This window comes from Nilaparvata lugens, chromosome 4 (assembly GCF_014356525.2).
Source record: "Nilaparvata lugens isolate BPH chromosome 4, ASM1435652v1, whole genome shotgun sequence".
NCBI classification, from domain to species: Eukaryota; Metazoa; Arthropoda; class Insecta; order Hemiptera; family Delphacidae; genus Nilaparvata; species Nilaparvata lugens.
Window position 1 is genome coordinate 29,263,664 of NC_052507.1, and position 26,997 is coordinate 29,290,660.

The 26,997-nt window shown below is 34.6% G+C and overlaps 1 protein-coding gene across 2 annotated transcripts; it reads right to left on the reverse strand.

Annotated features, from left to right (window-relative positions):
- Window positions 1-234: 234 nt before the first annotated feature.
- On the reverse strand, window positions 235-26,114 carry LOC111046523. 2 transcript variants are annotated; one of them, XM_022332090.2, is made up of 5 exons: window positions 25,924-26,114; window positions 20,847-21,184; window positions 16,245-16,469; window positions 10,923-11,338; window positions 235-1,281 (listed from the first exon to the last, which is right to left on the reverse strand). In XM_022332090.2, the coding sequence occupies exons 2-5, from the start codon at window positions 21,177-21,179 to the stop codon at window positions 744-746; spliced, it is 1,512 nt and encodes a 503-aa protein (XP_022187782.2). In that variant the 5' UTR covers window positions 21,180-21,184; window positions 25,924-26,114; the 3' UTR covers window positions 235-743. The 2 variants fall into 2 exon arrangements, with proteins under 2 accessions (XP_022187782.2, XP_039283226.1); XM_039427292.1 differs by having other exon boundaries at window positions 25,935-26,102.
- Window positions 26,115-26,997: the final 883 nt, after the last annotated feature.

A 26,997-nucleotide genomic window follows, 5' to 3' on the forward strand; every position in this document is an offset into this window, starting at 1 on the left:
ATGAATTTTATTGAGTAATTAATTGTAAGTATTCTTTGGAAAAGGAAAGAATGATAAACTTTCTTGTTGGAATTTTATAATAAGGATCAATAGAGAGGAAGTTAATTCACACTCTTCACAGTAACAAAAAATCCATGAGTCGAAACAAGATGAATTTGGAATGAGCAAGAAAATCTGCATTTTTATGAAAATGAGAAGCTGGTGGGTAAAATGAACAATACCGGTACCACAAAATCAAAGAGTGGATCATTATTTTACTCAACGTCTATCAATTATAATTCTTCACAACCAGAAATAATACTATTCAATATTTTCAACATAATATAAAATTATTAATCGGATGTTGAACTAATAATCTAAAAGAAGCCAATTCAGAAATATATAATAATTATGAAAAAAATATAAATACGCTACCATAGGTACTCATTTTATAGGTATTATTTTTTGTATGTTTATAGGGATCAGGATTGATTTCACGCAAGATTGTCTCCATGACACTACACTCGACTTGTCTAATATTTTGACTTAGCTCAGTCATGAATCACGAAAGTTTTAGAATTGGGAAAATGATAATTCGAAATAATTCACTAATAAGATAATATTAATTGTTAGATTGTATGGAAAAAAATAAACATGTTCCATCCAAGTTTTTGACTTAGTTCTCGTAAGTTCTAAAAAGTTTAAAATAAGTTTTAATCATTTTTCAGTAGATATAACATGACAAATAGTTGTAGAAATATCGTTCACACGAGTACAGGTATTTTCGTCTTATTCACAAGATTCACTTCCAATTTGACTTTCTGCTCTGAGAAGTGCGCACTGACCGTTTGTGAGGTGATGAGTATGCCGCGTTTAGTGGATACAATGTCCTCCCATGAGGAGGATGCTAACGAAAACACCTCACAATTGTAACTGAGCTCAGGTCCATCCCAGTCGTTGCCTTTCAAAGTGAGCACCATTCGCATGTTCTCAGACTTGGATTTATCAGCCAACATCCACATCCAGACGAACATGTTCCCCGAGTTGTCTTTCAGGATCCTGAGGAAATAGATGCGGCCGTCGATGAGGATCATAACGGTGCTGTTCTCCGGGAGGATGACTGGTAGAGGGATGAGGACTCTGGGCTTGTAGTACTGGACTAGTGGACCGTCATGGTCGTCCCTCACGTGACTGAGCACCTCTCGCTTCCTCAGTGATGCCCGACAGTCGCCCGAGCACGGACAGTTGTAGATGCAGCCGTCGTCATTCACCACCGTGTTCTCTCCAAAGTCCGTGTACAGTCTGCAACCAAAGTTATTTTATTTTTTACTTATAAAATAATAAATAAAGCCTCTATTGGTTCCCAACACTATACAATAAGAGAAAAATAATATGAAAGATTAAACATCTCTGCTAAGATAAAATTTAACAATACTTTACTGAATTCAAATGTACATTTTATTGCTAGTCCAAAATCAAATTTCCAAATGCAAAAATGTTCGTTTTCTTTTGTTTATGGAAACCAAGTCCTCTATTGGACTTATGCCTCTTCCAGGTTCCTCCACCTATCTCTATCGTTTGTGCACACCGCCCACCTATCCCCAGTCACTCTCACAATGTCATCTTCCCATCTGAATCGTTGCCGTCCGATTTTCCTTTTTCTCCAGTTGGGTTTCCACAAAGTTAGCGTCTTCGTCCATCTGCCATTCTCAAATCTAGCGACATTACCTGCCCACTTCCACTTCAGAGCCTTCAGTACATCGTCTGATTTTGTTATTGCCTTGACTCTATGTTATTACTAACTATGTTATTTTTCCAGCCTTCGTATGTTCAGTTTGCTCCTCTCCATCACCATTTGAGTTGTTTCTATTTTCTGTAGTACTGTTTTCTTTAACGCCCAGGTTAGGGAGCCGTAAATAAGCGCAGGAAAAACACAGGTCTTTAATATTTGAATTTTATTTTCAGTACTAATCTCTCTATTTTTAAGAAAATATTTTTCAATGATCAACAATTTGCGTAAGCGGATGCTTACTTCACTTCAAAGTCGAATACACCTTTAAAAAATCGCCATTTTCCACTTATATCCATATTAAAATTCATATTGTGAATTATGAATTATAAAATATATTATTATATCTATTTTATACTATAATACCATCAGCCACTGCGACTTTCAAATCATTTTTATTCCCGTATGAAAATAAATCAATCATACTTTTGATGTATTTCATTAGAGCTATAATAATTTGTAGATTTGTTCATTTGGTATGGTAGTGAATGGGTCGGGGGGTGTTGGGGAGGGTCGCTGGTGGAAGGTTTCCGAAAGCCTTGTATACAGCCTTATGGGTAGTAGAGACTTCTCGATCGTGACTCACTAATACAAGAGTGGGAGGAAAGGATACTGCAGGGGCACTCACAGGGGGGGGGGGTTGAACGCAAAATTTGTAGGGGCTCTTTAGAACTTCAGTGGAGGGAGGGGGGCATGGGCTTGTGGGAGTGGGCAGCCCTGGATACTGACTATCTACAATTTGCTCCAGATAGTCCAGGCGCTGGCTTACATTGAGCATACATGAGAGAGGCAGAGAATTTGACTTCGGATTATTGTTAGGGGGTCTTTAGTGTATATGAAACTCGATGTCGTCACGTCCCAGGGTGGTCGACAGCTTGGGGGGGAGGGGGGTAAGTTGTAAAAAACGCGCGTTTATAAAATCGCCTGTCCTGCAGTTACTATTCATAGTACAGCTTTTAATTTTTTCTCAATATTATGTACACATAACTGGCTTTCAATGTGGTCCTATACTTTTTTGCGATAAACCGCATAGTTTTTCCGTAAAAAAATAAAATATCTCGAAAAATGTATTTTTTTATTATGGACTTTTTGTTATTTTTCGAATATTCAAGTAATTAGCCGACTTAGAGGAAAAGGCTCCCAATAAACGTTGTAGGCCGTTTCTTGCTGAATCCATGATATATATAGTTTGGGGGTTACGATCATAGATACGGCGGTGGGAGGGGGATAAGTAGCACTGTTACGCTGCGGCGCGGTCCTCCCCCATGATTAATGTGCGTAATGGCCTGTCTATCGCATCGCCCCTACTAGTCTATGCATTTAAATTATGTATTTCAGGAACGCCATCTTATGTATTTTTGGTCGCTGAACACGATTTTTCCACTCTCAAGCCTTAATAATTGATAATTCTCATCATAATATACTAATTATGGTCAAAATTACAAACTTCATCTCATTATCATTATTTATGATTACATTGTAATGATAAACCATCCTGTTAGGAATCCTATATGTGTTTCTCAATCGATAAAAAACTGATATTCCATCAAGAGAGAATAATTATTCGATTTAGTTCAATGATCACTTTGGAATTGCGAAAGTCAAGTAATGGAGTAAGTTAAACAAATAATATAGGCTACCCCATATAGAGCACCGTGTAACAGGAGTAAAATATTTTCTTAATATAAATTGACAGTTGAAACACAAATAATGCCAATTACTCCCATGTTATATGACTAAATATTTGATTACAAAGGAAATACAACTCTAAAGCTGAGTTTACACGAAAGTTGTTAAGGAGATGTTAATATAACTTAATCTTTATAGATTCTATTAGATTGAACATAACTTATCATACATATGATAGACATATGTGTTTGCCAAGTTCCGTTCAATCTAATAGAATCTATAAAGATTAAGTTATTAACATTTTGTTACGTGTAAACGCAGCTTTATCAACTGATTTCTGTAACTTATATCTACTCATCTGGCTGAGTTTGACTGATTGTCTTGGGGTGGTACTTGAATGAAAGTGGAATGAGAGATATCTTTGTTGAATTTGAAATATTTGGAGAGAATACTGTTGGAAATCTATTGAGGGGAGATCAGTATAATTAAGGTGTGAGAGCAAGCAATCAATTCAATGAAACAACTACAAGGACTCATGAACGGTTCAAATATGAGAGATTGTCAAAGTATATTTGAAAGAAGTCAGGAGCTATTGTAGAGTTTTTTTAGAATCAAAATCAATGACTACTTGAAATATTTATGACTGATTATTGTCACATAGTTTAAATTATCTTAAATTGTATTCATGCTCATAAGGATGGACTCTGGTATTGCACATAGAAACTGTTCGAGAAAAGATCCCATAATTTTTTCATTCAATCACACAAACTATGTTATAAAGTCTGTGTCATATCTAGAAAATATAAAAAATACCCATAGAAGTGAAAAATAATTTCCAATAAGAAACATTAACTCTATACAGTCAATACATTGACTCTCTGTCAAATGAAACCTTGAAAATTTAATAAATGTGACAACCGATCATGCTTTAGAGCAAACCCTCATTAGATCATCCAAAACTGAGTGATTGGAATAGCTAGTTCTTCAAAGGCTTTCCTAAAATGGCTGCTACTACATTAATAAATCTTCCATCAAAGATATTCTGTTCAAGTATGTTGACATCATTATGGATATCACTGGAGACTGTGAAGAAAGTCATATAATGAAGTAAAACAAGAATAATGAGAGATGAGAATGATTTCCAGAAGCATAATCTTCTCAAGAGAACATAACATTTTTCTTCAAGACTCTGATGGACAACAGAATCTGCATAATGTTATCAATGGTCTGGAAGCAAGTGAAGAAGTGTGTGATTCTCTTTTGAACGTATAGAAAGAAATAGTTATTCGGTCTCCAACGATTTTTATCTGAACATAGTTGTGGCAAATTGTAAAAGTGTATTCTCACCTATAAAAAGAAACAAAGTTCTTTCATTCTCCACGATGCAATCAAACAAAAATCCTAGTCTTAGTTAATTCTAGAACAAAAAGATCTGATCTCTGTATTTTTACCAGGTAGCTGTTTAAAGATAATTCAGCATTGAAGTTTTAGTGCAGCATGCATTTCTACAATAACCGCAATCTCTGTCAACATCTGATGGATATTTGAAAAAAAACTCTTAATCTCACTTGGCCTATGAAATTGAAAGTGAAACTAGTTGTGGATTTAACTAAATCCCTAAGTATCGTTGACAAATTCGCATAATGATGACATGGCTCTCCTGAATTCAACTCCTACTTCACTTTTCAAAACTTCAATACGCTGCAAGATTATGGAAACTTTGTGATGAGAAGAGTTATGAAAATTCTCAATAAAGATGGAGTGATACAGGTTGACATAGCTTTTTATGTCTATGGTCTAAAATCAAACAAAGGTAGTGAACATATTAGAAGCAGCAGAGTAAAAGAATCACTCCAATAATATGCTCTCCAAACCATCGAGACTTGATTTCTAAATCTGTGGCAGAGATTTATTAATGTGACATGGAAGAATCTATAAAGGAATTATCCATACGTTAGCTACGTGCAGGAATACATACATTCATTCATTCATTTGTGGATAAAATTACAAATCATATAAATATGTTTGGGAAAGAATAGCAGGCATGGCCCAAAACTATTCGAATCCCAAATTTTGATACTGAATAACTTGTTACCATTTCAAAACAGTCTGAACAGGAATACCATAATGGATGAATCAATCAAAAGTTAGTGAAATATTATTATAATAATACTGTTAGAAATAATATGAATGAATATTTAAATTTTCATTTCATTTTGATTTGACACATATCTATTATTATATTGGATATAATTTCTCAAAAGTCCACGACAAACTGAAGATTCACGAAAGATTAACATTTTCATACTAAACATAATCATTATGATAAAGAATGAATGATGAATTCCATTTCCACCATGAAGAACTAAGAAATTCCACAAATATTTCTTGGAAACTAACTGACCACTATATCAAGTAAGTGTGGCCAGTGTGCAATTAATAATATAATTTAGCCTGCAGCGCATCACAATAAATTAATTTGAAATAAAAACAATAGAACATAAACATATATAAATATAACTTTATTCTATCCTAATATATTTCTTGAAACCCAAGTTTCGTTTATTTCAAACAGTCATTTCTTAGTTTCCTTGCAGAATGAGATGAAGTTTGTAATTTTGACCATAATTAGTATATTATGATGAGAATTATCAATTATTAAGGCTTGAGAGTTGAAAAATCGTGTTCAGCGACCAAAAATACATAAGATGGCGTTCCTGAAATACATAATTTAAATGCATAGACTAGTAGGGGCGATGCGATAGACAGGCCATTACGCACATTAATCATGGGGGAGGACCGCGCCGCAGCGTAACAGTGCTACTTATCCCCCTCCCACCGCCGTATCTATGATCGTAACCCCCAAACTATATATATCATTGGATTCAGCAAGAAACGGCCTACAACGTTTATTGGGAGCCTTTTCCTCTAAGTCGGCTAATTACTTGAATATTCGAAAAATAACAAAAAGTCCATAATAAAAAAATACATTTTTCGAGATATTTTATTTTTTTACGGAAAAACTATGCGGTTTATCGCAAAAAAGTATAGGACCACATTGAAAGCCAGTTATGTGTACATAATATTGAGAAAAAATTAAAAGCTGTACTATGAATAGTAACTGCAGGACAGGCGATTTTATAAACGCGCGATTTTTACAACTTGCCCCCCTCCCCCCCAAGCTGTCGACCACCCTGGGACGTGACGACATCGAGTTTCATATACACTAAAGACCCCCTAACAATAATGCGAAGTCAAATTCTCTGCCTCTCTCATGTATGCTCAATGTAAGCCAGCGCCTGGACTAAGATGGCTTATACCAAATACCATGAGTAGACTGAAGCAAATATTTCTCATTGTGAGAATGCCAGTTTTACTTTTGGGACACACTAGGCAGTTTGGTGGGTCTACACCCAGTGTTAAGAGTGTGGCTAAGACAATGACGGCTGGGCTCTCAACTTTAGAAAGTATAGATAGAATAGGGAGAGTTCCATACAAGGTAGGCTATTGGTTATTTAAAATTTTCATTAATAGCATCCAGTCATATATTTTTAGAAATAAAATATTTCAATAATTCACATTCAATGAGTCAACACCCACTTAATAATCATACTACGATTTTCTCAGTGATTCAACTGTCTTCCATGATTAAAATAGAGAAATAAAATGAAATCTCTCACAATATAAGTTCTTTGCAAGTGAACATTTTGTTCCAAGTATGAAATTATTGAAAGGAGGGACGAGGAGAATATTACAAGCTTGTACATTCATATACTTTAGCTTATCACATTCATAGCTTAAGCTCATAGCTTACTACATTCATATATTTTTTCAAATCAATAATTGCACTGATATATAGAAATGCGAATCAGATATGAACGCAAATAACATGAACGATAACCGAAAGTCCTAATCATAACATAACAGGAACATAACCTTCCAGCACCCAAATCCTTCATGCAAATCTATTTATCTACTCAACTTAAAAAGTGGGAGCCCTTATCAATGAGAATATTATTTTTTGTCACATCCAATGTGTAGACCTCAAAATCACATTTTATATCCAATGTAATCCTTGAATCATCATCATACTACATATTCCAATTTCAGTGAGAACGAGAAATTCAGCGATGCCGGCAAAAACATAAACCAAACTGTACAATCGAGTACTTGTACAATAAAAATAATGTTTTCGCCACACTGCACAGAAAGCAGCTGTTTTCCAGTCCCTACGTAGATCTGAAAGACATTGTTTGCAGACGACTCTCGTCTGACGTCAGAACAGGTTTCTTTCCGGCCTAGGCTGGAAAGAGTACACTTTCCAGCCGCTAACAAGGTGATCAAGAAACAGCTGATCAAAAAACGTTTCATTATTTGTGTTCATTATTCAATAATTAAAACATTTATAATAATATCATCTTATTGTTATTTGAAAGAATAAAAAAGTATAAACTCAACCTCCCACATAATTGAACATAATCTTTTAGGTTATTTAGACAAATCAGAATAAAAAATAAAAATACTTGGACAATTTCCTGATATTCAGATTACCTCAGATTTGCTAGAGCTATGACCTTCCACTTCTGCTTTTGGAAGTGCTAAGTAAACAATTTATATATATATATATATATATATATATATATATATATATATTATATATATATATATTGTCACGTGGTACTTTAGTACCATCAAATATTTTAAAATGAACCAATGAATTTTAATAGAATTATAAAATGGAAAGAAGGTTAGACCTAGTCAAAGGATAAATCAACTTAAATCGAATATTATTAGCGATTAGGAGTAATAGCATTATCAAAAACGATAAGAAAACATGTATAATTGTGATTCAATAACTATGAAACCCATTGGTAAGATCAAAAAATTATAAAGCGGCTTACTTATTATTGGCGGATTATAAAAAATAAAAGTGTGCATGAACATTGAGGTTAGAATTATTTGTTTACATTTTGAAAAGAATTAGTCGATCTTGAATAAATCGATAATTATTAGAATCAATGCTGAACGAATCAGCTGATTATTCGATCAACCAGTATAACAGGTTGAATTATATAAAATTTACTCACAAAGGATATATTATGTATACTTAAGGAAGTCGATGTGTAGAAATACGAACAACTATTATTTCTGTATAAATATTTATTATAATCTAAAAAAGCACGAAAAATCAAGAGTATACAAAACTCATATAAAAAACTAAATGTATTAAAATCGTATGTTATGATTTATTTATGAAATCAATTTAAGATAAACACTCCATATATTTGTATAAAAACTTTTTTATTTAATTTTTTCTATTATAAAGTCGAGGAAGCCCTGATTCCAAGGCGACCAATTGTATTGAGTTTATTAAATTGAAGACCAATCAGAGAGTAGCTTACAGAATTATTCTTGGAAGAGACAAATTTTTCTGAAAACCTCCTTCTTCTGGCTTAAGATCTTGACCTGAGAGGATGCACATAGAGTTTAGGGTTCTTTCTTCCTCGTTTTAAAATTTTAAAACTATTAAGCCAAACCCTTTTTTAATGTGAAATATTTGTATTAAATGTTAAATTGTCTGTGAACTCAGTGCTGTCAAAGAGTTCGTAATTTGTAACTATTCCCCATAAATATATCTTTAATTCGGAAAGAAACTTATAAGAATCTGGATCACGCGCTAGCCCAGCAGAGACGAAAGGAGCCTACCTAATTAATTATTGGAAATAATTAATTCAATCCACGAGACCGTCAAGAACTTCATTTAAGTGAGTGATAAGTCAAACGAGCTCGTTTTAGAATTTCTGCGTATAGTGGGGGAATTAATCAAAAGCGCTATTCAAATTGACTTAAATTAAATAAAAAGTCACCACGTGTTGAATAATATCACATAGTTCATAAGAACATTTTATAAATTTATTTGATATATGTAGGAAGCTTACTTCCACGCACGGCCCGAATTCATATAAATCCCTGAGATCTCATGTTTGAATAATAATTTATTAATTATTAATTTTGTTAATTGAACAACGTATATCATATCAAACCTATAGACCGAACAGGTTTTTATTTGCAGAATTTTGTATTGATTGGAAGTCTAAGTATCAGTATTAAATATAATATATTTATGAATTTGAAACTCACTATTGTGAATATTAGCAAAACCTGTGATAATTATTCAGATTTTAGAAAGAATTTATTTAAGAAAAATTATAGATATATCGAATATTTTATACACACATTTTTATGGGAATATATTTTGTGTTTTATGTCAGCATACAAATCGTAGAAATTTATTTTATCCTAGTTCATCTCGTGATATACAGTTTGAGCTGTTTTGGTACCAATAGATATTCAGCAGCACTTAAAATTATTGAATCAAGTAATATTAATCTTATTCAGAGCACTCAATATTTATCATCCTTTGATGATAATCACTTTAATCTGCCAGAACAAGTATATTGAAAAATTATATTAATAAGGTTCCAGTTATATGATATAAGGATCCAGAGAGCTTCAAGAACTGGCGTTGTAAGTTCTAAGGAATTTTGGAAGGATATATTGGTGAATACCTGTATTCACGACGAGCGTTTTAAGAATCAACTAGAAACAACTATAGTTGGTCCTTATAATTCTCTAGTGGTACATGGTTACTGATAATCAGTCATCAAATATTCTTTTAATTTCCTCACTGGTATTCTTCAAGAACTTCACAGAAGCAGCGGTAAGAACTATTAATCACAGGTCATTGAACCTTATGGTGATTACTTGCATTTGTAAAATCCATGTATCTACCACTGAGCTAGAGCTGAGGTTTGAACCCAGTAATTTTGCGAGCCGGACGGCCTTAATTTTTTGTGAATTTATTCGCAAAAGAGGGAATTTAGCGACTGCTCTTATAAATACCAATATCATCGCTCTATCATGAGAGGTAACCCTCCAAGGGCAAAAGTTTACAATTTGACAATATATATATATATATATATATTGTTTATTTTTCTGTGTGGCGAAAAATAGCGTTCGCACCACGGGCAAAAATGTTTTTCCGGCTCTCAATCTTTTCTAGTAATCAGCCTACGGCCTCGGACTTGAAAACCGATTTCGAGCCGGAAAAGTCTAATTTTCGACCCTAGGTGCGAAATATACTATTACGCCTCAAATCATTATGAATGGGTACTTTTAAGCAATATTTGTATTTTAAAATATAGGTTTTCTTTAATTAAGTTGATTGGATCGAACATTGTAAGCCCCGCACACACACATCGATTTTTGTTCGTACGACATTTTGTCCATCAGATTTGATGAAACTTGACAAAGATAATCTGTTTAATCTAATAGAATTTATAAAATACGGTACAAACAAAAATCGATGTGCGTGTGCGCTGCTTTACGGTACTGGTTTTTTGTTTTGTGTTTAAAATTTGTAACAGAAATTTCATACAAGTGAAACAACGAAAACAAACAAACGCCTATTTGGACAATACTGTATTACCATAGACTAAAGAGTAGGTTAGATCTGTGGTATTACCTTTGAGATAATGACTCAGTAGACCCTTGATAGGATCTGTAGGACGAGCAGTCAACATTTGATGAAGAGAAGTTGGGTGACGGACAGCGGTTGGGCGGCTGAGCGCTTTCCATTCGGGAAATCTCGTTGTTGCTGTGTGACTTCTTCATGCCGGCGTTGGCAGCGGGCAGAGCCTCCACGCTCAGGAAATTCTTGTTGGACGAAGATGAGAGGTTCTCAACCGACGAGGACTTGCCGCGCATTATCCTGGCCAGCAGTTTGTTCTTGGGCGGGCCGAGCGAGTTCTTCAGGGTAAAGTTGGCCGGTCGCTTCTCGGGCAGCTTTTTCTTGCCGAACAGTCGCTGTTTGATCTTGGCCGACCACATCTCGGCAGACTCTTCGCGCAGCCGGAATGCTTCCGTCAGTGCGTTATGCACCTGCGCACAAACAATGAGTTATTGAGACACTACAAATTAATAAATCTTCGAATTGGGAAATTTTTCAATCGCAAGAAGTAATACAATACATTAAAATATATGGCACCAATTGATGAGCATACATAATAGCAAACATATTGATGAGCTTTTAGTTATTTTGAGTAGTTATAGTAAGAAATTTGATATTATTGTATCAACGGAGACATGCTAAGGGTGTAACTGTGAGTATGAATGGGTATGATGTTTTTGTGAATGAGGATAGTCGTAATCAAAATGACGGTGTGATTGTGTATGTAAATAAATGCTTCGGTGTCAGTCGTGAGGAGGTAGATCTCTATGGTGCAACATGCCTTAGATTAGATATATCTTTCGGTGGTGAGAGGCTGTGCTTGCTCGCTGTGTATAGAAGTCCCTTGGCAGGGCTTGAGCCCTTCATAGAGAGTATTGAATTATATTTGGCTAACAGAAGCAAAGATCGAACTCATTAGCTTATGGGCGATATAAATTGCTGCACACTGCCAGGAAACCAGGACCAGATCTCTCGATGGACCAGATCGAGGTATCTCGATGCTAGTTGTAGTATCCTCAAGAATTAATTTAAAATTATATATTATCTCAATCTATCAAAATCAAGAATATTTCTTCAAAAAACTACAAGATCAAACCCTGGATAACTAGTGGACTCATCAAATCAATTAGACACCGAGATAAATTGAGTATTAAAGTAAAAAAACAACCTTTTAACATTATTCTAAGAAACGAGTTTAAAAATTTCAGGAATGTTCCTTCTAATTTATTAAGAAATGATAAAAAGACCTATTTTCAAAATCAATTTGGAGATGCACGCGGTAACAATAAGAAACTATGGAAAAGCATATCTGAAATCACTGGTTTACACAGGAAAGTTGAGGGGTTTCCTATCTCTAATTTTTTAGATCGGAATAAGAATAGTGAACCTAATGATATCCTACAAGCCGCCAATAAACTCAACAGTTACTACGTGAACGTGGGGGTCAACCTCTCCATAGCTGCTCCCCATGTAACAGATGAGGTAATCAATGACCTTGATTTCAGAGTTGATGCACACTTCTGTACACTTTTGATGCACACTTTTAACACAAATTTCTGTTCAGGAGGTGGTCCACTTAATTCTTGATCTTAAGGGAGTATCTGCTCCAGGAATAGATAATATACCTGCCTCAATCATCAAGAGGAATGAGGACATTCTTAAAAAAACCCATACACCATATAAGTAATCTAAGTTTTTCCAACGGAATTTTTCCGGAAAAATTGGAAAATTTGTTCCAATTTACAAAGATGGACCAAAGAATTAATGTGTTAGTTATAGACCAGTTAGTTATAGAACAATTATCAATGAGAAGTGGGATAACTCTCAAGAAATCCGGTGTCGCATCGAAAAAGCCCGTTCAGTGTTTGTTAAAATGAGCTCACTCTTCAAATCCCACAATTTGTCTTTAGAAATGAAGATCCGACTCATGCGTTGCTACATTTTCTCTGTTTTGCTGTATGGTGTGGAAACCTGGACTCTGAACAAAGAAATCACCAGAAGACTTGAAGCATTTGAACTATGGCTTTACAGAAGAATTTTAAGGATATCTTGGACACAAAAAGTCATGAACGCAGAAGTACTGCAGCGCATGAGAAAGGGAGCAGAGTTGGTAAACACCATAAAATGCCGGAAACTCCAATACCTCGGACATATAATGAGGAACACAGAGAGGTACGGGCTACTCCAAGAGATCCTTCAAGGCAAGATAAACAGCAAGAGAAAACCGGGTCGAAGAAGAATATCTTGGTTGGCAAATCTGAGGAAGTGGTTCGGTAAAACATCAGTAGAACTCTTCCGAATCGCAACCAACAAAATCAAGATAGCCATGCTGATAGCCAACATCCGGAACGGATAGACACTTAGAGAAGAAGTTATAGACCTATGAATCTTGTTGATGTTATCTCAAAAATAATTGAAAAAGCTGTCAGGTTACAGCTTGAAAAATATTTAGTGGATAACAAAGTACATTTAGAAAATCAATTTGGATTCAGAAGAGATAAAAATATTAACGATGATTTTTTCCACCTAACCAAAAAAATGCATGGAGGAATCGAAAATAATAAAAAGGTGCTTTTGGTCTTTATCGACTTGGCCAAAGCCTTTGATACAATTGATAGGCAAATTCTACTGGAAAAAATTAAATGCCTAGACATCCAAGAAAAAGCTCTGACTTTGAGAGCTACCTCAGCAACCGATCCCAAGTGTTATCAATTCTTGACCAGGTGAGTGAGTATAGGAACAGCGAATTTGGAGTGATTCAGGGAAGCACACTTGGCCCCTTGCTGTTCCTCATATACATAAACAACTTGGGTAAAGTCAAGATTGATAATAGTCACATCTTTCTATATGCGGACGACACGGCGCTCCTCTTTGAGGGCGATTGCTGGGGTGAGGTGTATGGTACAGTTGAGCGGGGTCTGACTCTTGTTGAGCGTTGGTTCGACCAGAATAGACTCACCATGAACCAAAATAAAACCAAATGCTTACCTATTTCTATTAGAGCTGATGGTAATCCAATTGATCATTTACATTTTAAACACATATCAACTCTGTTTACGGGCATCCCTCACATGTATCAAACCCGTTCTGCTTTAAATACAGGTAACGTTGTTCCTCGTTTAATAAAAACAATCACCTTCACATCATCCCATTATAAAATCTATATACTTTTTCCAAATTACCTGAAACTATAAAAAACCCAGTAAATAAAAGAATTGGTCGTTTAAAAAAAAATTGTTTAGAGTTGATCTCTAGTATCAGTTGTAATGAACTAGTATAGATGATATGTTATTTCTACGTATGTCAATATAGATTATGAATTGTTTAAGTTGTGTGTGTGTGTGTGTGGTGTGTGTGTGGTGTGTGTGTGTGTGTGTGTGTGTGTGTGTGTGTGTGTGTGTGTGTGTGTGTTGTGTGTGTGTGTGTGTGTGTGTGTGTGTGTGTGTGTGTGTGTGTGTGTGTGTGTGGTGTGTGTGTGTGTGTGTGGTTGTGTGTGTGTGTGTGTGTGGTGGTGTGTGTGGTGTGTGTGTGTGTGGTGTGTGTGTGTGTGTGGTGTGTGTGTGTGTGTGTGTGGTGTGTGTGTGTGTGTTGTGTGTGTGTGTGTGGTGTGTGTGGTGTGTGTGTGGTGTGTGTGTGTGTGTGTGTTGGCATCCATCTATGTCGATGCCTGAAAAGTGTAAGTTGCGTACTTGAGAAGATACTGTATTATATATTATACTACTCATAGGTATTTTAGAATGATTTGTTTAACTTGTGTTCACTTGTTATTTATCAATAATTCTAAAAGCTGAAATCTTTACTCTTAAATGATTTGTCTTCATTCTCACAAGTATAGAATACTCTGTATTCTATAATTGTATTTGGAGCTCGCTCCTCACTCACAGGCATTTGCCCATATGAGGAGCTTTCTTTACATTCCATATTGTATTTTTGTGAAAGAAGAAGAAGAAAATAAATCAATTTCAATTTCAATCCTAGGCTCTATTAGGTTTTGGCTAGCTACACACACATCGATTTTTGGTAGTACGATTTTTTCCGTCCTTATAAATTCTATAAGATTGAACAGAACTTGACAAACATCATCTGTTCAATATAATCGAACTCATAAAGACGGCAAAAAATCGTATGTCCAAAAATCGATGTGTGTGTAACTAGATTTAGGTTACAGCAACATACTTATTCCCGATGTGTACCGGGATTCACTCATTGAATAGGGATACTATAATCACGGAGTAAAGAACACTTACTTATTCCGTGCTATGGTTTCATTATTCCGTGCTATATTACATTCACAGCTTACTATTATCATGAAGAGACGATATAGCATAATAATAAACTAATGTCATCTTTTCTCTATAGGCTACTATTATTATATTGATCCCCGTATATCCAATCGGAAACAAACCTGAGAATCATTTTTATAAAATCAGAACTTTCATGTATACATAGAAAAAATTTCTTATAAATGCCATTCATTTGATCAATAAATTAAGGTATCCAATGAACTTGCTCAATATTATATAATGATGATATTATGCAGCGAGGTTGAATATAATGAATTCAGATGAGGGGCAACTCTGTTACATGTAAAGTACTTCTAGCATGAGACAAATTAAATATGAGATACACTTCAGAATTATTCATTATTCCAATATTTATTTCATGCTAGTCGTACTTTACATTGAATAGAAATTTGGTAAGTTTAGAAAAAAAACGTCAATGCTATAGTAGTACCTGCATCGCAAGAAATTTATAGAAGCTAATTCAAGTTAGAAAATAGCTGGGCTAAGGAAATATTTGACTGTCTCAAAATCTTGAATACCACATAGAAATGAATCATTGTACGCGTTGCTAACACACATCGATTTCAGTACATACGATTTTTCCATCCATATAAATTCTATAAGATCAAACATAATATGGTAAACTACATAAACAAGACTATTTGTTCATGTGTTTGTCAAGCTCCGTTTGATCTAGTATATTTAATAAGGATGGCAAAAAATAAAACTTCCATAAATCGATGTATATGTTGGCTTTACTTAAGTTATAGGTGTGCTAGTAGTAGTGAGCTTAGTCAGCATTAGCATTCAATAAAACCAATAAGGGGCCTGCGCGCCGTGCTTAGTCCGTTTTCGTTCTTCAACTCTGAACGTAGGGGTTAAGTCCGACGATTCGGTGAATAAAATTTGTTTTTAAAAACTTGTCGTTTTCTTAGACAACCTTAGCTTTAGTTCAAAGATGACATCTGTAACTAACTACCTCTAACTTATCACAGAGGGCACAAATACAATTATTTGAAATGTGGTTTTTACACTTAGAATTGTAACAATTGACCTGATCAGCGAGCAAACATCGGCCACGCGAGAAGCGGAGCCGGCAGACGGGACAGCGCTCGGTGAGGAGGCGACATCGCGAGCAGATGAGGTGACCGTTGCCGCACTGGTGAGTGGGGGGGCCGATTGTCTCCAGGCAGACGGGGCACTCCAGCCCCGCCACGATCGAACCCATGCACGCTGCCAGTCGCTGCAAGCTGCTCGGCATTGGACCGCAGCACAAAGACTGAAACAATAATGAGATAAGATAAGATGAGGTAAGATGAGATATAATGAGATAATATAAGATGAGATGAATAAGATAAGGTAAGATAACAATAATAAGAGATAGGTGCATTCAGGTTTGCAGAGGTCAAATCAAATCAAAAGAAAATCACAAGTAAAATCAGTCATCATAATGAACTATAATTATTATAGATTCAGACAATCATTGTTCATTATACTGTAGATATAGACTATCAATGTGCATTATAATAATATTGTAAGTTTCATTAAAATACTGTCAATGAGAATTTTGTTTAGCTTATAAATAGGCTAATCGAATATTTTTCTATCATCGTTTTCAAGATTAACTTTATTCATTCCACAGGGGGTGGGGCGGAAACACAATGTATTGAATTTCTTGTTCATGGAAAGGGGTTGGTACTAAAATTTGGGATATTCAGAGGGTGGTGAGTCATTGAGCTTCATCTTGCTCTGTATTCTCGGTGAAGAAATTATTGTGTTTTTCTCTATCAATTATGAACAACAATTCTGTTAATGAACTATTAATTTAAACAGCAAAATTAAAGAAAAATAAGAATGAATATTTTCTTGTCTAAAAAGCTATGGATGAGCTTGATATAGATTAATATTGTATTGATTTAGCTTGATTGATTCTTATGGAGTTTCATAGGTAGAAAGTTTTATTTTGAATTTCTTTCCAAATATAGATTGATATCGAGGACAATATGCATTGATTCCAAAACAGCCCGTGTTATACAGTGTCACACTAAAATATAAGATTGTTGTTTTCAACTATCTGTAACGCCTAGAATGTTCCAATTAGTAAGTAAAAGTAAATTCTTATGGGTTTTATTGGTGGAGAGTCCCTTTCAGGAAGGTCTCACCTCGCCGGAATATATAATTTGAGCATATAATTTGAGGCTTTACTAGTGTCATACTTCAGCCGGGACTAACAATCCTGTCAATTGATTCAGACACTCATCAATTGATTTATGAAAGTTCAAGACAAATACCCTCTTTGATGCTAAAATAATATTATTGATGATTACCGGTAAAATTATAAATGAATATAATTTTGGTCTATTATCAATATCGTAAGATAGGTACCGTACTGTACATGCTACTTTCTTCAACATGGATAAAAAATCAACAGTTTCTATCCACAGTCTTCAACCAATCAATTGTTTAATCAAAATCCAATATCGTCATTAAATACATCGTTTTTTTGATCTTCTGCCGGTCTGATGTTTACTAAAATAGCATCTCGGGTTTCCCTGTTAATTCAGATGAACTTTCAAGGTGATCATCTTATCGTTGGCATCGATTATATCGAGGATCGATGTTGTCATGAATTAAACATGCATGCAGTATAGGATACATTCGAATACCACTTGTTTGTCATCATTGACATTGTAAATTATATGTTTCACCCAGACTCCACACTCGCCTTCGGATCACGTGGCAAATAACTTCCTACATCCGGTTTGCATTACTTCACCGCCACTTCTATGGAATATGAGCTTTTTAGAGGTCGCTAGCAGCAGTTTCCTTGTTTCAATTTTATTTTCGCGATAAAAAGCAGAATCAAACTCTTTTATGGCTCCCTGATTCTGAGTCTGATATTGGTTTGATAATCAATTCACTGGATAAATACAAGAAATACAATATTTTATTTGACTCTGATTCGTCATCTATATCTGAGAATATGACGCACCTGACAATATGAAAAAATACTGATATACACAGTAGTTAAGATAAGGAAAACATTTGTACTGTATATGATAACTCACGAATCGGATACCAAGATCGTACGTACCGCTTGAAACGGAAAAATAACGAAATTTTTATTGTACAACAAGTACAATCATTTGTGAAAAATATCAATCCAAAACTGTTCCTATTAAAATTGACAATTCTCTAAGAAGTGTGTAACGCTGTTGATGACCCGCACTCATCGTCCAATGCGTTAAGTGACTTTACGATGCTTTCATCAATAAAATAATATTAACGTCAAAAAGTACTCAAATTATAGTTATTATCTAATAACTTTATCTAAAAAATAGCTATTTGAATGATCAACTGATTCGGGTAGCTATGTAGTGTTTGTTTAGTCCACTACTTGTCTGGTAGACTAGGTACTGGACTATAGTCTGTGCAGTAGGCAACAATCATGCAATTATGAAATATTAAGTATGTAAATAGAAGGAATCAAAAACTCCACACTAATAAACTTTTAATTGTAAATTTATCAAGCTGTACTGGACCTCGTCAGACTCTTATTTAGACCATTATTTCCTGGTTGTAATGTAAATCATACTCGTATTCAGCGATGTTCAAGAAATAAATAACTCTGACCGCCAAATTGAGTGAATCCATATTATGAATAGTTCTTACAACCTTGCTTGAGAGTAAAACAACTGAGACCAATTCAGATGATAATTATAGCAGTGCTCACTTACTAACGAAGAGTCTTCGATCATCAGGAGTCACTTCCTCGATGTGGGACATGGTCTTGCACTCCAAATGCCGCTTTGTTCCATTGAAATGAATATTCCTAGCCTAATTTTCAAGTATAATAGCAATGCGACTTTCTTTTTATCTTGTGAATAGTACGCTGACACCTATCCTTGGAGACAGATTCTTGTATGATGATTATATTTTGGCATTATGTAACTCTTGGTGCCAACACGTGTCAGTAGGCCTAAACACGAGTTCGACTTGGTGAGTATTTTCGTTGCTATCTAGGCACGTATTATTAATTTTAGTAGTGCCAACATTCATTCTTTTAAGATCGAAATGATTGATTCAGTTAACTACCGTTTTCAAATACCAATTCAGGCTATATTTTAAATATATGATAATCCACTACATATATTAACGCTCAAACGATTAGAGGAAACTGATCTTATCCTATCAATCATCAATGAGATCATTTACTTTTCTTCCCATACAAGTGTTTTAAAAAAAACTGCACCTATCAATACCTAGAAACGTGACTCTAGCTCTAGGATGCCTTCTTATTGCAAAGGTGACCTTCTTGAAGAAGGCTGAAAGTGATTGCAGCTATAATCTAATGCAAGGTTTGATGATCATTCATAGACGAGTCCTTCAACCCAAGCAAATGCTAATTAGGTTGCAATCAATTTTACACTAGCAGGCGAGACAAATTTTGCAAAATCAATATTGCCAATATTATACGTGAAAGTAAACTAACTTAATAAATATATTGAACATAGATATCTGAACTATAGTCTATCAATCATGATTTATTTTGTTTTATGTTTTTATAACACGATTGTCTCCAAAATAGAGAAATTTCCATCACGGTAGTTCTTGATTCATTATTCCTCCTAATTTGTTCAACATTACTGGCTGAAATTATGAAATTATATTAATCTATTCAGATGTTGAGAATAAATACACCTGAATACTGAGAGTAGGTACCAATATAGCACTTTACGACTGTAAGTAGGAATCTATCCCACGAAATATATCAATTTCTTTTCTCACAAAAACTCACTCTTGAATTGAAAAGAAAAAAACGTTTCAAGACATTATTTAGAGACAAGATTTTGTGGGGAATAACACTTACCAACTTGCAACACGATCGAAGTATCAACTTAAATATTAATCATGCTGTTGATTGTTCCAAGTGGAATTTTGACTAATCAACACAGTAAAGTGATTTGATAGTTTCACAACTGAATGTTTCTTATCTTCTCATTCACATTATGTAATATACCGTAGCCTAGCTATTCTATTTCTATAATATTTTTGAATAGCACAAGGTTACCTTATTTTTCCTCTCCCTATCATTTCGATAATGTACTTATTGTATAAATGAATAAAGAATGAATGGATGTGAATAATTGAATTAGGTAGGTACGGTACCTTATTATAATAATTATTGCTATTGGATTCGTACATAGGCTGTGTAGATTTATATATAGAGAGAGAATCCTGTTGATAAATTAAACTCAACGATAAATTACTATTTTACAATAACATTATTTAATGTGCTGTTCATAGAGAGGTGCATGATATCAACGCAACGTAGAAACGTGAAGTGGAAAACTTGATGCATGTTAATTTTAAAACGTAATTAAATAAATTATAAAAATAGCAATCGGACTACTATATGTCGTAATTCAAGTACTGAAAAGTGCTCATTAACAAGCAGCTCGTGAAGTTAAGTCAAATTGGAGAGCATAAATCGTAACGTTTTCACGTAATGTAATAACGAATATTTACTTCTATTTTGTTTTTAGCAAATAAATTCATTCATTCATTCATTTGCGAAGCGTTGCTATTACCAGTTGCAGTAAAAGCAGCCTTATCCTTATTAACCTTGAATTTGAATGTTTAAGTATGAACTTACCTCGGGATCACAATTGGAATCGGCCCCCGAGTTCCAGAGCAGCAGCGTGATGAGCGGAGCGTCGAGCTTGACCCTGGCAGCTATCTCGGCCACCCGGAGCCCGAGCACATCCTCGCCGTTGACCTCGAGGACGCAGTCGCCAACCCTCAGGCCAGCCAGGGCGGCCGCTGAGCCCGCATCGACGCCACTCACCCATGGGTAGGGGTCCCACTTGGTCCGTGTCAGGTGGAAGCCACAAGATCCACCTCCGCCGCCTCCCTCGCTGCCACCCCCTCGCGCCACCTCACATACGCGTACCGCCGAGCTCTGGTGCTCTTCCGGCGAGCCCACCATCTTCCCTACAAACCCAATCCAAACATGTCAATTATTTTCCACAAAACATGTGTTCAGATATCATTTTCAAATTGGTCATGATATCATTATCACAGGTTTCATTTTCATTTTAAATTGATGCATAGGAAAAGAGTATCACATGTATATAAACGATGTGTATATTTATATCAAATTCGAATTTAAATTCATCTATTGAATAAGAAAATAATACAAAATCAGCCACCAGCTGATTACACTCCGTTTAAGCTATGACTGTGCCAGAGGCCCTTGGAAATACAATTTTATTGCTTAGCCTTCACCGTGGGGTCCCAATTGACCGAATCCCAAACGACCGAAAAGCATTATTTTCCCAAACAGCCAGAAACTAGTTTTCCCCATTTGACAGAATTAATGAAATATTTGAACTGGAACTTTCTCATTCAGCCGAATCCCAAACGATCGAAAACTTTTAAGAATTTTCTCAATCGACAGAAAACGTTGAGGAGACTCAAAACTCAAAACTCCCCCACAAATGAGGAGTATTTTCAAAGTTACATTCTTCATCATTTGCAAATTCACAAACTCTTTATTGTTCAGCCTGATATGGAGATATAGATAGGGTGGAGATATTTTATAGTAGTTATAGGTCTGAATCTTGCATTTCGTTTATTTATAAATATAGTCTCCCGATAACAGTATATAGCTTGGTTGATTATAGATACAGTTTTTTGTTTGAATGGAACAGAGCCTAAGAAATTAAATAAAGACCCTGCTTAGGGGTAGTGGTTGTTCAAAAACAATTGAAAAAACTGACGTATGGCGGGTAGGTACTACAGTAAAACTGAAATAATTTTGCATAAAGTGGATGAGGTAATCATTGGGCTTGGATGGGGTAACACTGTTAAAGTTTATTGTTAATAATTTTAAACGCTCTGTTAATGATGAACTATTTTATCTTTTTAGTTTTTTTAGACACGGAATGGGCATCTTAGCGATTGATGGAGGAGAAACAGAGCTCGTTGATAGGTATAGGCTCCTTGTTCATTGCAGCATGATATAATAGTTGTTCCATTGTGATCGGAATGTATTGTTCAATTGAACAGAGCAACAATGAGTTGCCTGTCAATGGATCAATGAGCCACATCCACGTCAATAGCTCAGGCGTGATCGACCGTGAGGCCTCTTCAACAGCAAATAATCAACTCATTATTGCTCAATTAAGAGACAAAAATAATAGGTTAGCAGGTCCTTTGAAGTTCACTTTTTAGCGCCTAACGGTATAATGAACATTTGCCCTTGGATCATTTGGAAATATACAGGATAGTAATTGATACAATATGAAAGTATTTTTTTACAAGGTTGATATGAGTCATCAATATTCCTAATAAATCAATTAGATCAATTATGATCAATTAGAAATACGACAGCCAAAGTCATTGCTACTAAATTAATTAATGAGATATTATTTTATTGCCAGATAACCGATACTGTAATGAATGAGTTGGATAAATAAAATATTAAAGTGATGACTGAATTAATAACCGGTATTTCAAAATATGAATAATTTAATGGAATGATAGATCGATGGTTGTCAGTCGAGTTGGTTTCATCCTTCACCGTTAATTGGATATATCGGTGGATCATAGAAATCTTTAACTTTATCTAACATACCAAAACACATCATCAAATCACTCGTTTGAGAAATGAGTAAAAAATAAACTTTCACTTTGAGGTCTACTAAAAATGTTTCAAATGTCCATAAACACTTTTCCAGGTATTAAAATAAGCAATGAAGCACTGGACAATATCATCAGTTGTTAAATATTCTAATCTTTCAATAGCTGGAATCATCTCTTATCATCTTTACTGAAATCATTATATTACAACAAATAATTTCTTTCAATTTGGAACAGATATTTCCTCTCTTCACATATAAAACAAGGAAAAGAAGGAGAAAAGGATGTAGAAAAATATTACTGATGAACAGCATTTAACTACTCTTACGTAGAAGAAGGACGCCTGATATTCACAAAGTATGACTAATTAGTCATTAGTCATCTTTTGAATGATTAGTCTTACAACCTTTTTCTCAAATTTAATGTGAAATGTCTCAAATTATACTACAGCATGCGAATAACCCACTGATTGATATCAACAACTATAGGTTCACGTCAACGCAGCCTTTCTATTTTTAAAGGTTTTCTCAGTTCAAGAACATGTAGGAGAATTCCACTTTGAATAGAATGTTAAGGTGTTGATAATATTATGATATTACAGCCTGCACTACACTTTGCGTGTTAAATACAATATTAGCACCCTCACATGTGCGTTACATATACCGTCTCTAATTTGTTCAACTTGGGTTTCCAGTTAATAATAGAGTGGATAAACAAAACTTCAAAGCAAATTAGCATCCATCCCAATATTAACATGAAAAGAGTATTAGATTATCACATTAAAAGCTTATTCTATAAATAATACAGTACCAAAGATTCTTGAAACGATACCTCACTGCTTAGGTAGTTAGTTTCGAAGCTACTTGAGTTTCAAACATTCCGTTTAAAATTCTTCTCCTTGAAAAAAAGAACGTAGTTTTTTGCAGATTATTCTGTAATACTTTCACATTTTTAATTTCTAACATTACAAATCTGGTAATTGTGATTGAAAATGCATTTACCGATAAACTGTAAATGATTATAAATTCACCAAAGACCAAGTCTACAGCCTACACTATATCATTTGTAATCATCTAATTTTTTTTAATTATTCCTGTTCTAATAAATCAAAAAATGAATATAGATTTGTAGATTTGATTGATTTTCTACTTTTAAATCAATATCACTAACTATACAATTTCAGCAAGCAACTGAAAGATTTCTGGTTTAAACTAGCTACCCTATATATAAAGAAACAGTTCGAGTATTTTGAGGACAACAGAACTTCACTTTGCTCTTTGAAGAAGGTCAACAGACATGTTTGATAAAAACAATGACTGTTTTAATCGGCTGGAATCTCTAGAATAAAAACCGGGTCGATCTCTTTCTTATCTTGACAACAATACTGTTTCCGTTCAGAGACGGAAGTCTTGTAATGATCACTTTGTTTACCTTGCATTAGATGGAAATAATACCGCGAGTAGTGTAAGCCAACTTACATGCAATTTAGAGAAACACAGTTACCACAATGGATTTGAGCAAGGAAGTAATTTAATCTATTGTATAACAATAAACCCGTTCAATAATGCATGTATATTATTGGAAGTGGAAGTTTATTACAGTATTGGTAGTGGAAGTGGGTAGGGACTCTCAGTTTCTTTTTATCTATACTAGAATTTTCGGAATAGGGAATTCAGTTAATAAACCCTAAATATTAGTGAAAACTTCTCAAATAGGCATTCATTTGCTTTTTGAGTTCTAATCCAGTCATTGAAGGTTTTTTACAGTCAAGTCCCAAACGAAACATAGAATGGGTCCCTCTAAAAACGTTGCAACTGAAAAATTTCACAATGCGATTCTTCAGTGTAAAGACGTTGGTGGAATGGTTCCTTGCCTAGTGGTGACATCTGTGGTTGATGATACAGAGCAGCTATTTCATGATTTTGAGAAATTCGAGTGTCGTGATATAGAAGGTATTGTAGGCTATTATAGTGATCAGATTGTAATGTAACATCATATCAAACAGAACAAACACTGAATACATTGTGAGATTAATCTATCAATGATTTAGGCTACTCAAAGAGGTTTTCAGAGTTAAGAAGATTGTATTTAATCATTATTCACAATTGAATGAGAAATCAATTAAACTGAATGAAATATTAGGAAACGCAGCCAAAAGTTGTTGAATAGCAAAACGAGCAAAAATGGCATTATCAAATAGTGAAATATGTAGAAATTTATAAAATAAGATTAATTAATGTTAATATTTATTTTAATCTGCACACTCACTCTCTACTTAACAAGATTCTCTTCCTAACCAAAATTTCAAATTACCAGTTAAAATAAGCAACCTGAATAATATCTACTCAAACACAATTTTTCCCTATAAAAACATTACCTACCGTACTTTACATTTTCACTGAAATTATTACTCTCACGCCATCAATAACGATCAGAATGATCAGAGCATATCAGGACTCATTCTTTTTTATATTAATTGTTAATTTTCACTGTTGAGAACCTATCTGCTCATAGTAATAATCAGTTCTGTTTTTGTAACAATGGTTCCGGTGCAATGTACGGTACGTACCGTAGGTATTCGGAAGTGGGGTCCGTCATCGAGACAACTTTTCAAATTTATCCTCAAAAAGGTTGTTTCAAAGCTATTTAGGAGCTAACAATATCGTATTGTTATAATTATTTGAACGTCCTTGGGGAGTAAACTTGAAAAAAAACTGTGTACCGGCGCGTACCGTCATAAAAACGCCACTGGTAATAATTATTGCTATTCTTCAGCATTGGTTAACTTCGAACATATACAACTATCTAATAGCTTACTTCGAAGAGGCATCATATGTAGTGATCTTACCCATAATAGTTCCAAGTGATAAGCATCCAAATAAATAATTATTGATAACAGCAGTTAGAAGCCCATTTTGCTTTCCTGCCACTGAACAATATCATACTCAGCAATAATACGAATTATTCAGAGTCAAGTCCATTAGCCTTTTAATATAGACACTATAAATATTTCAGTAATATGAATGAAGCTAGATAATTTTAAGACAGAAATACTTCAAAACCCGTGAAACAAATTGTAGCTGACTCACCTCACACTAAACTGATATATCCGTCACAGACAGGAAGCGCGGGCACACAGGTATCAATGGACTTCAGTTTGAGACTGGATCGGAGCAGGCAAATGCATATTGAACGGCGCGCCGCGACACTACAAGTCAACAAGGTTTCCAATTCACCTTAACCTCGATTTGCAGATTAAGCTCCAGGCAAAGCCTTACATCATCTAAGCCAACTACGAGATCAAACCGGCTCTCACTACTCACTGCTACTTCCTTTACTCCAACTAGCGTTTCTCATAAATAATATTACCGTATTTGCATTCGATTGATTCCTGTGAGAGTAGCAATATTGCAATAGCTGTATATTTCAGTTGGACAGGTAGACTTTTCAATAGAAAATCATCCTTATCGTCTCTCGTCATCATTTCTAGAGTTTTTTTTTATAGTTTTTTCAATAGTAGGAGTACTTATCAATTATTATGTTTGTAAACTTTGTAAAATTGTTGTGGAATAAAATAAAATTTTAATGGCCTAGGCCAGTTGATCCCATAAAATTGGGATAAATATTGATTTTTTTTATTTTACTGCAATTTTACAGAGTTTTCAAACATAATTAAACGAGTGGTAGACCTATTAAAAAAACTATTTAAGTAACTTTCATAATTATTATTGATGACGAGAATGATGATTATCTATTAAAAAAATAATATCCATAATTTATTATTATATATTTTAATAAATAAAATCTATAATTTGATTGTACAACACAGAATCTCAAAGCAGGATTGCCCACAAGGGGAAGAGATGCTTGACGTTTTTCAGACGAATCGGCAGGGCAGGTAACTCTCCGATTGAATAATAATTCAGTTGATTTCAAAACGCCAATCAGCCAATCGGTGAGCTTCCTGCCCTGCCGACTCGCCTGATAAAACGCCTCATGCGGCTTGGCTCCAAGAATCCAAATACGTTTTACTCCACAATACTTATTCTCCACAATTTTTTTCCCCAGGATAGCGAAATGGAATTTCATATTTGAGGTTTTAGATCCAAGGAGCCTAGATATAGGAAATGTGTGCCTAATATAGACAGGCCTAATAATATAAG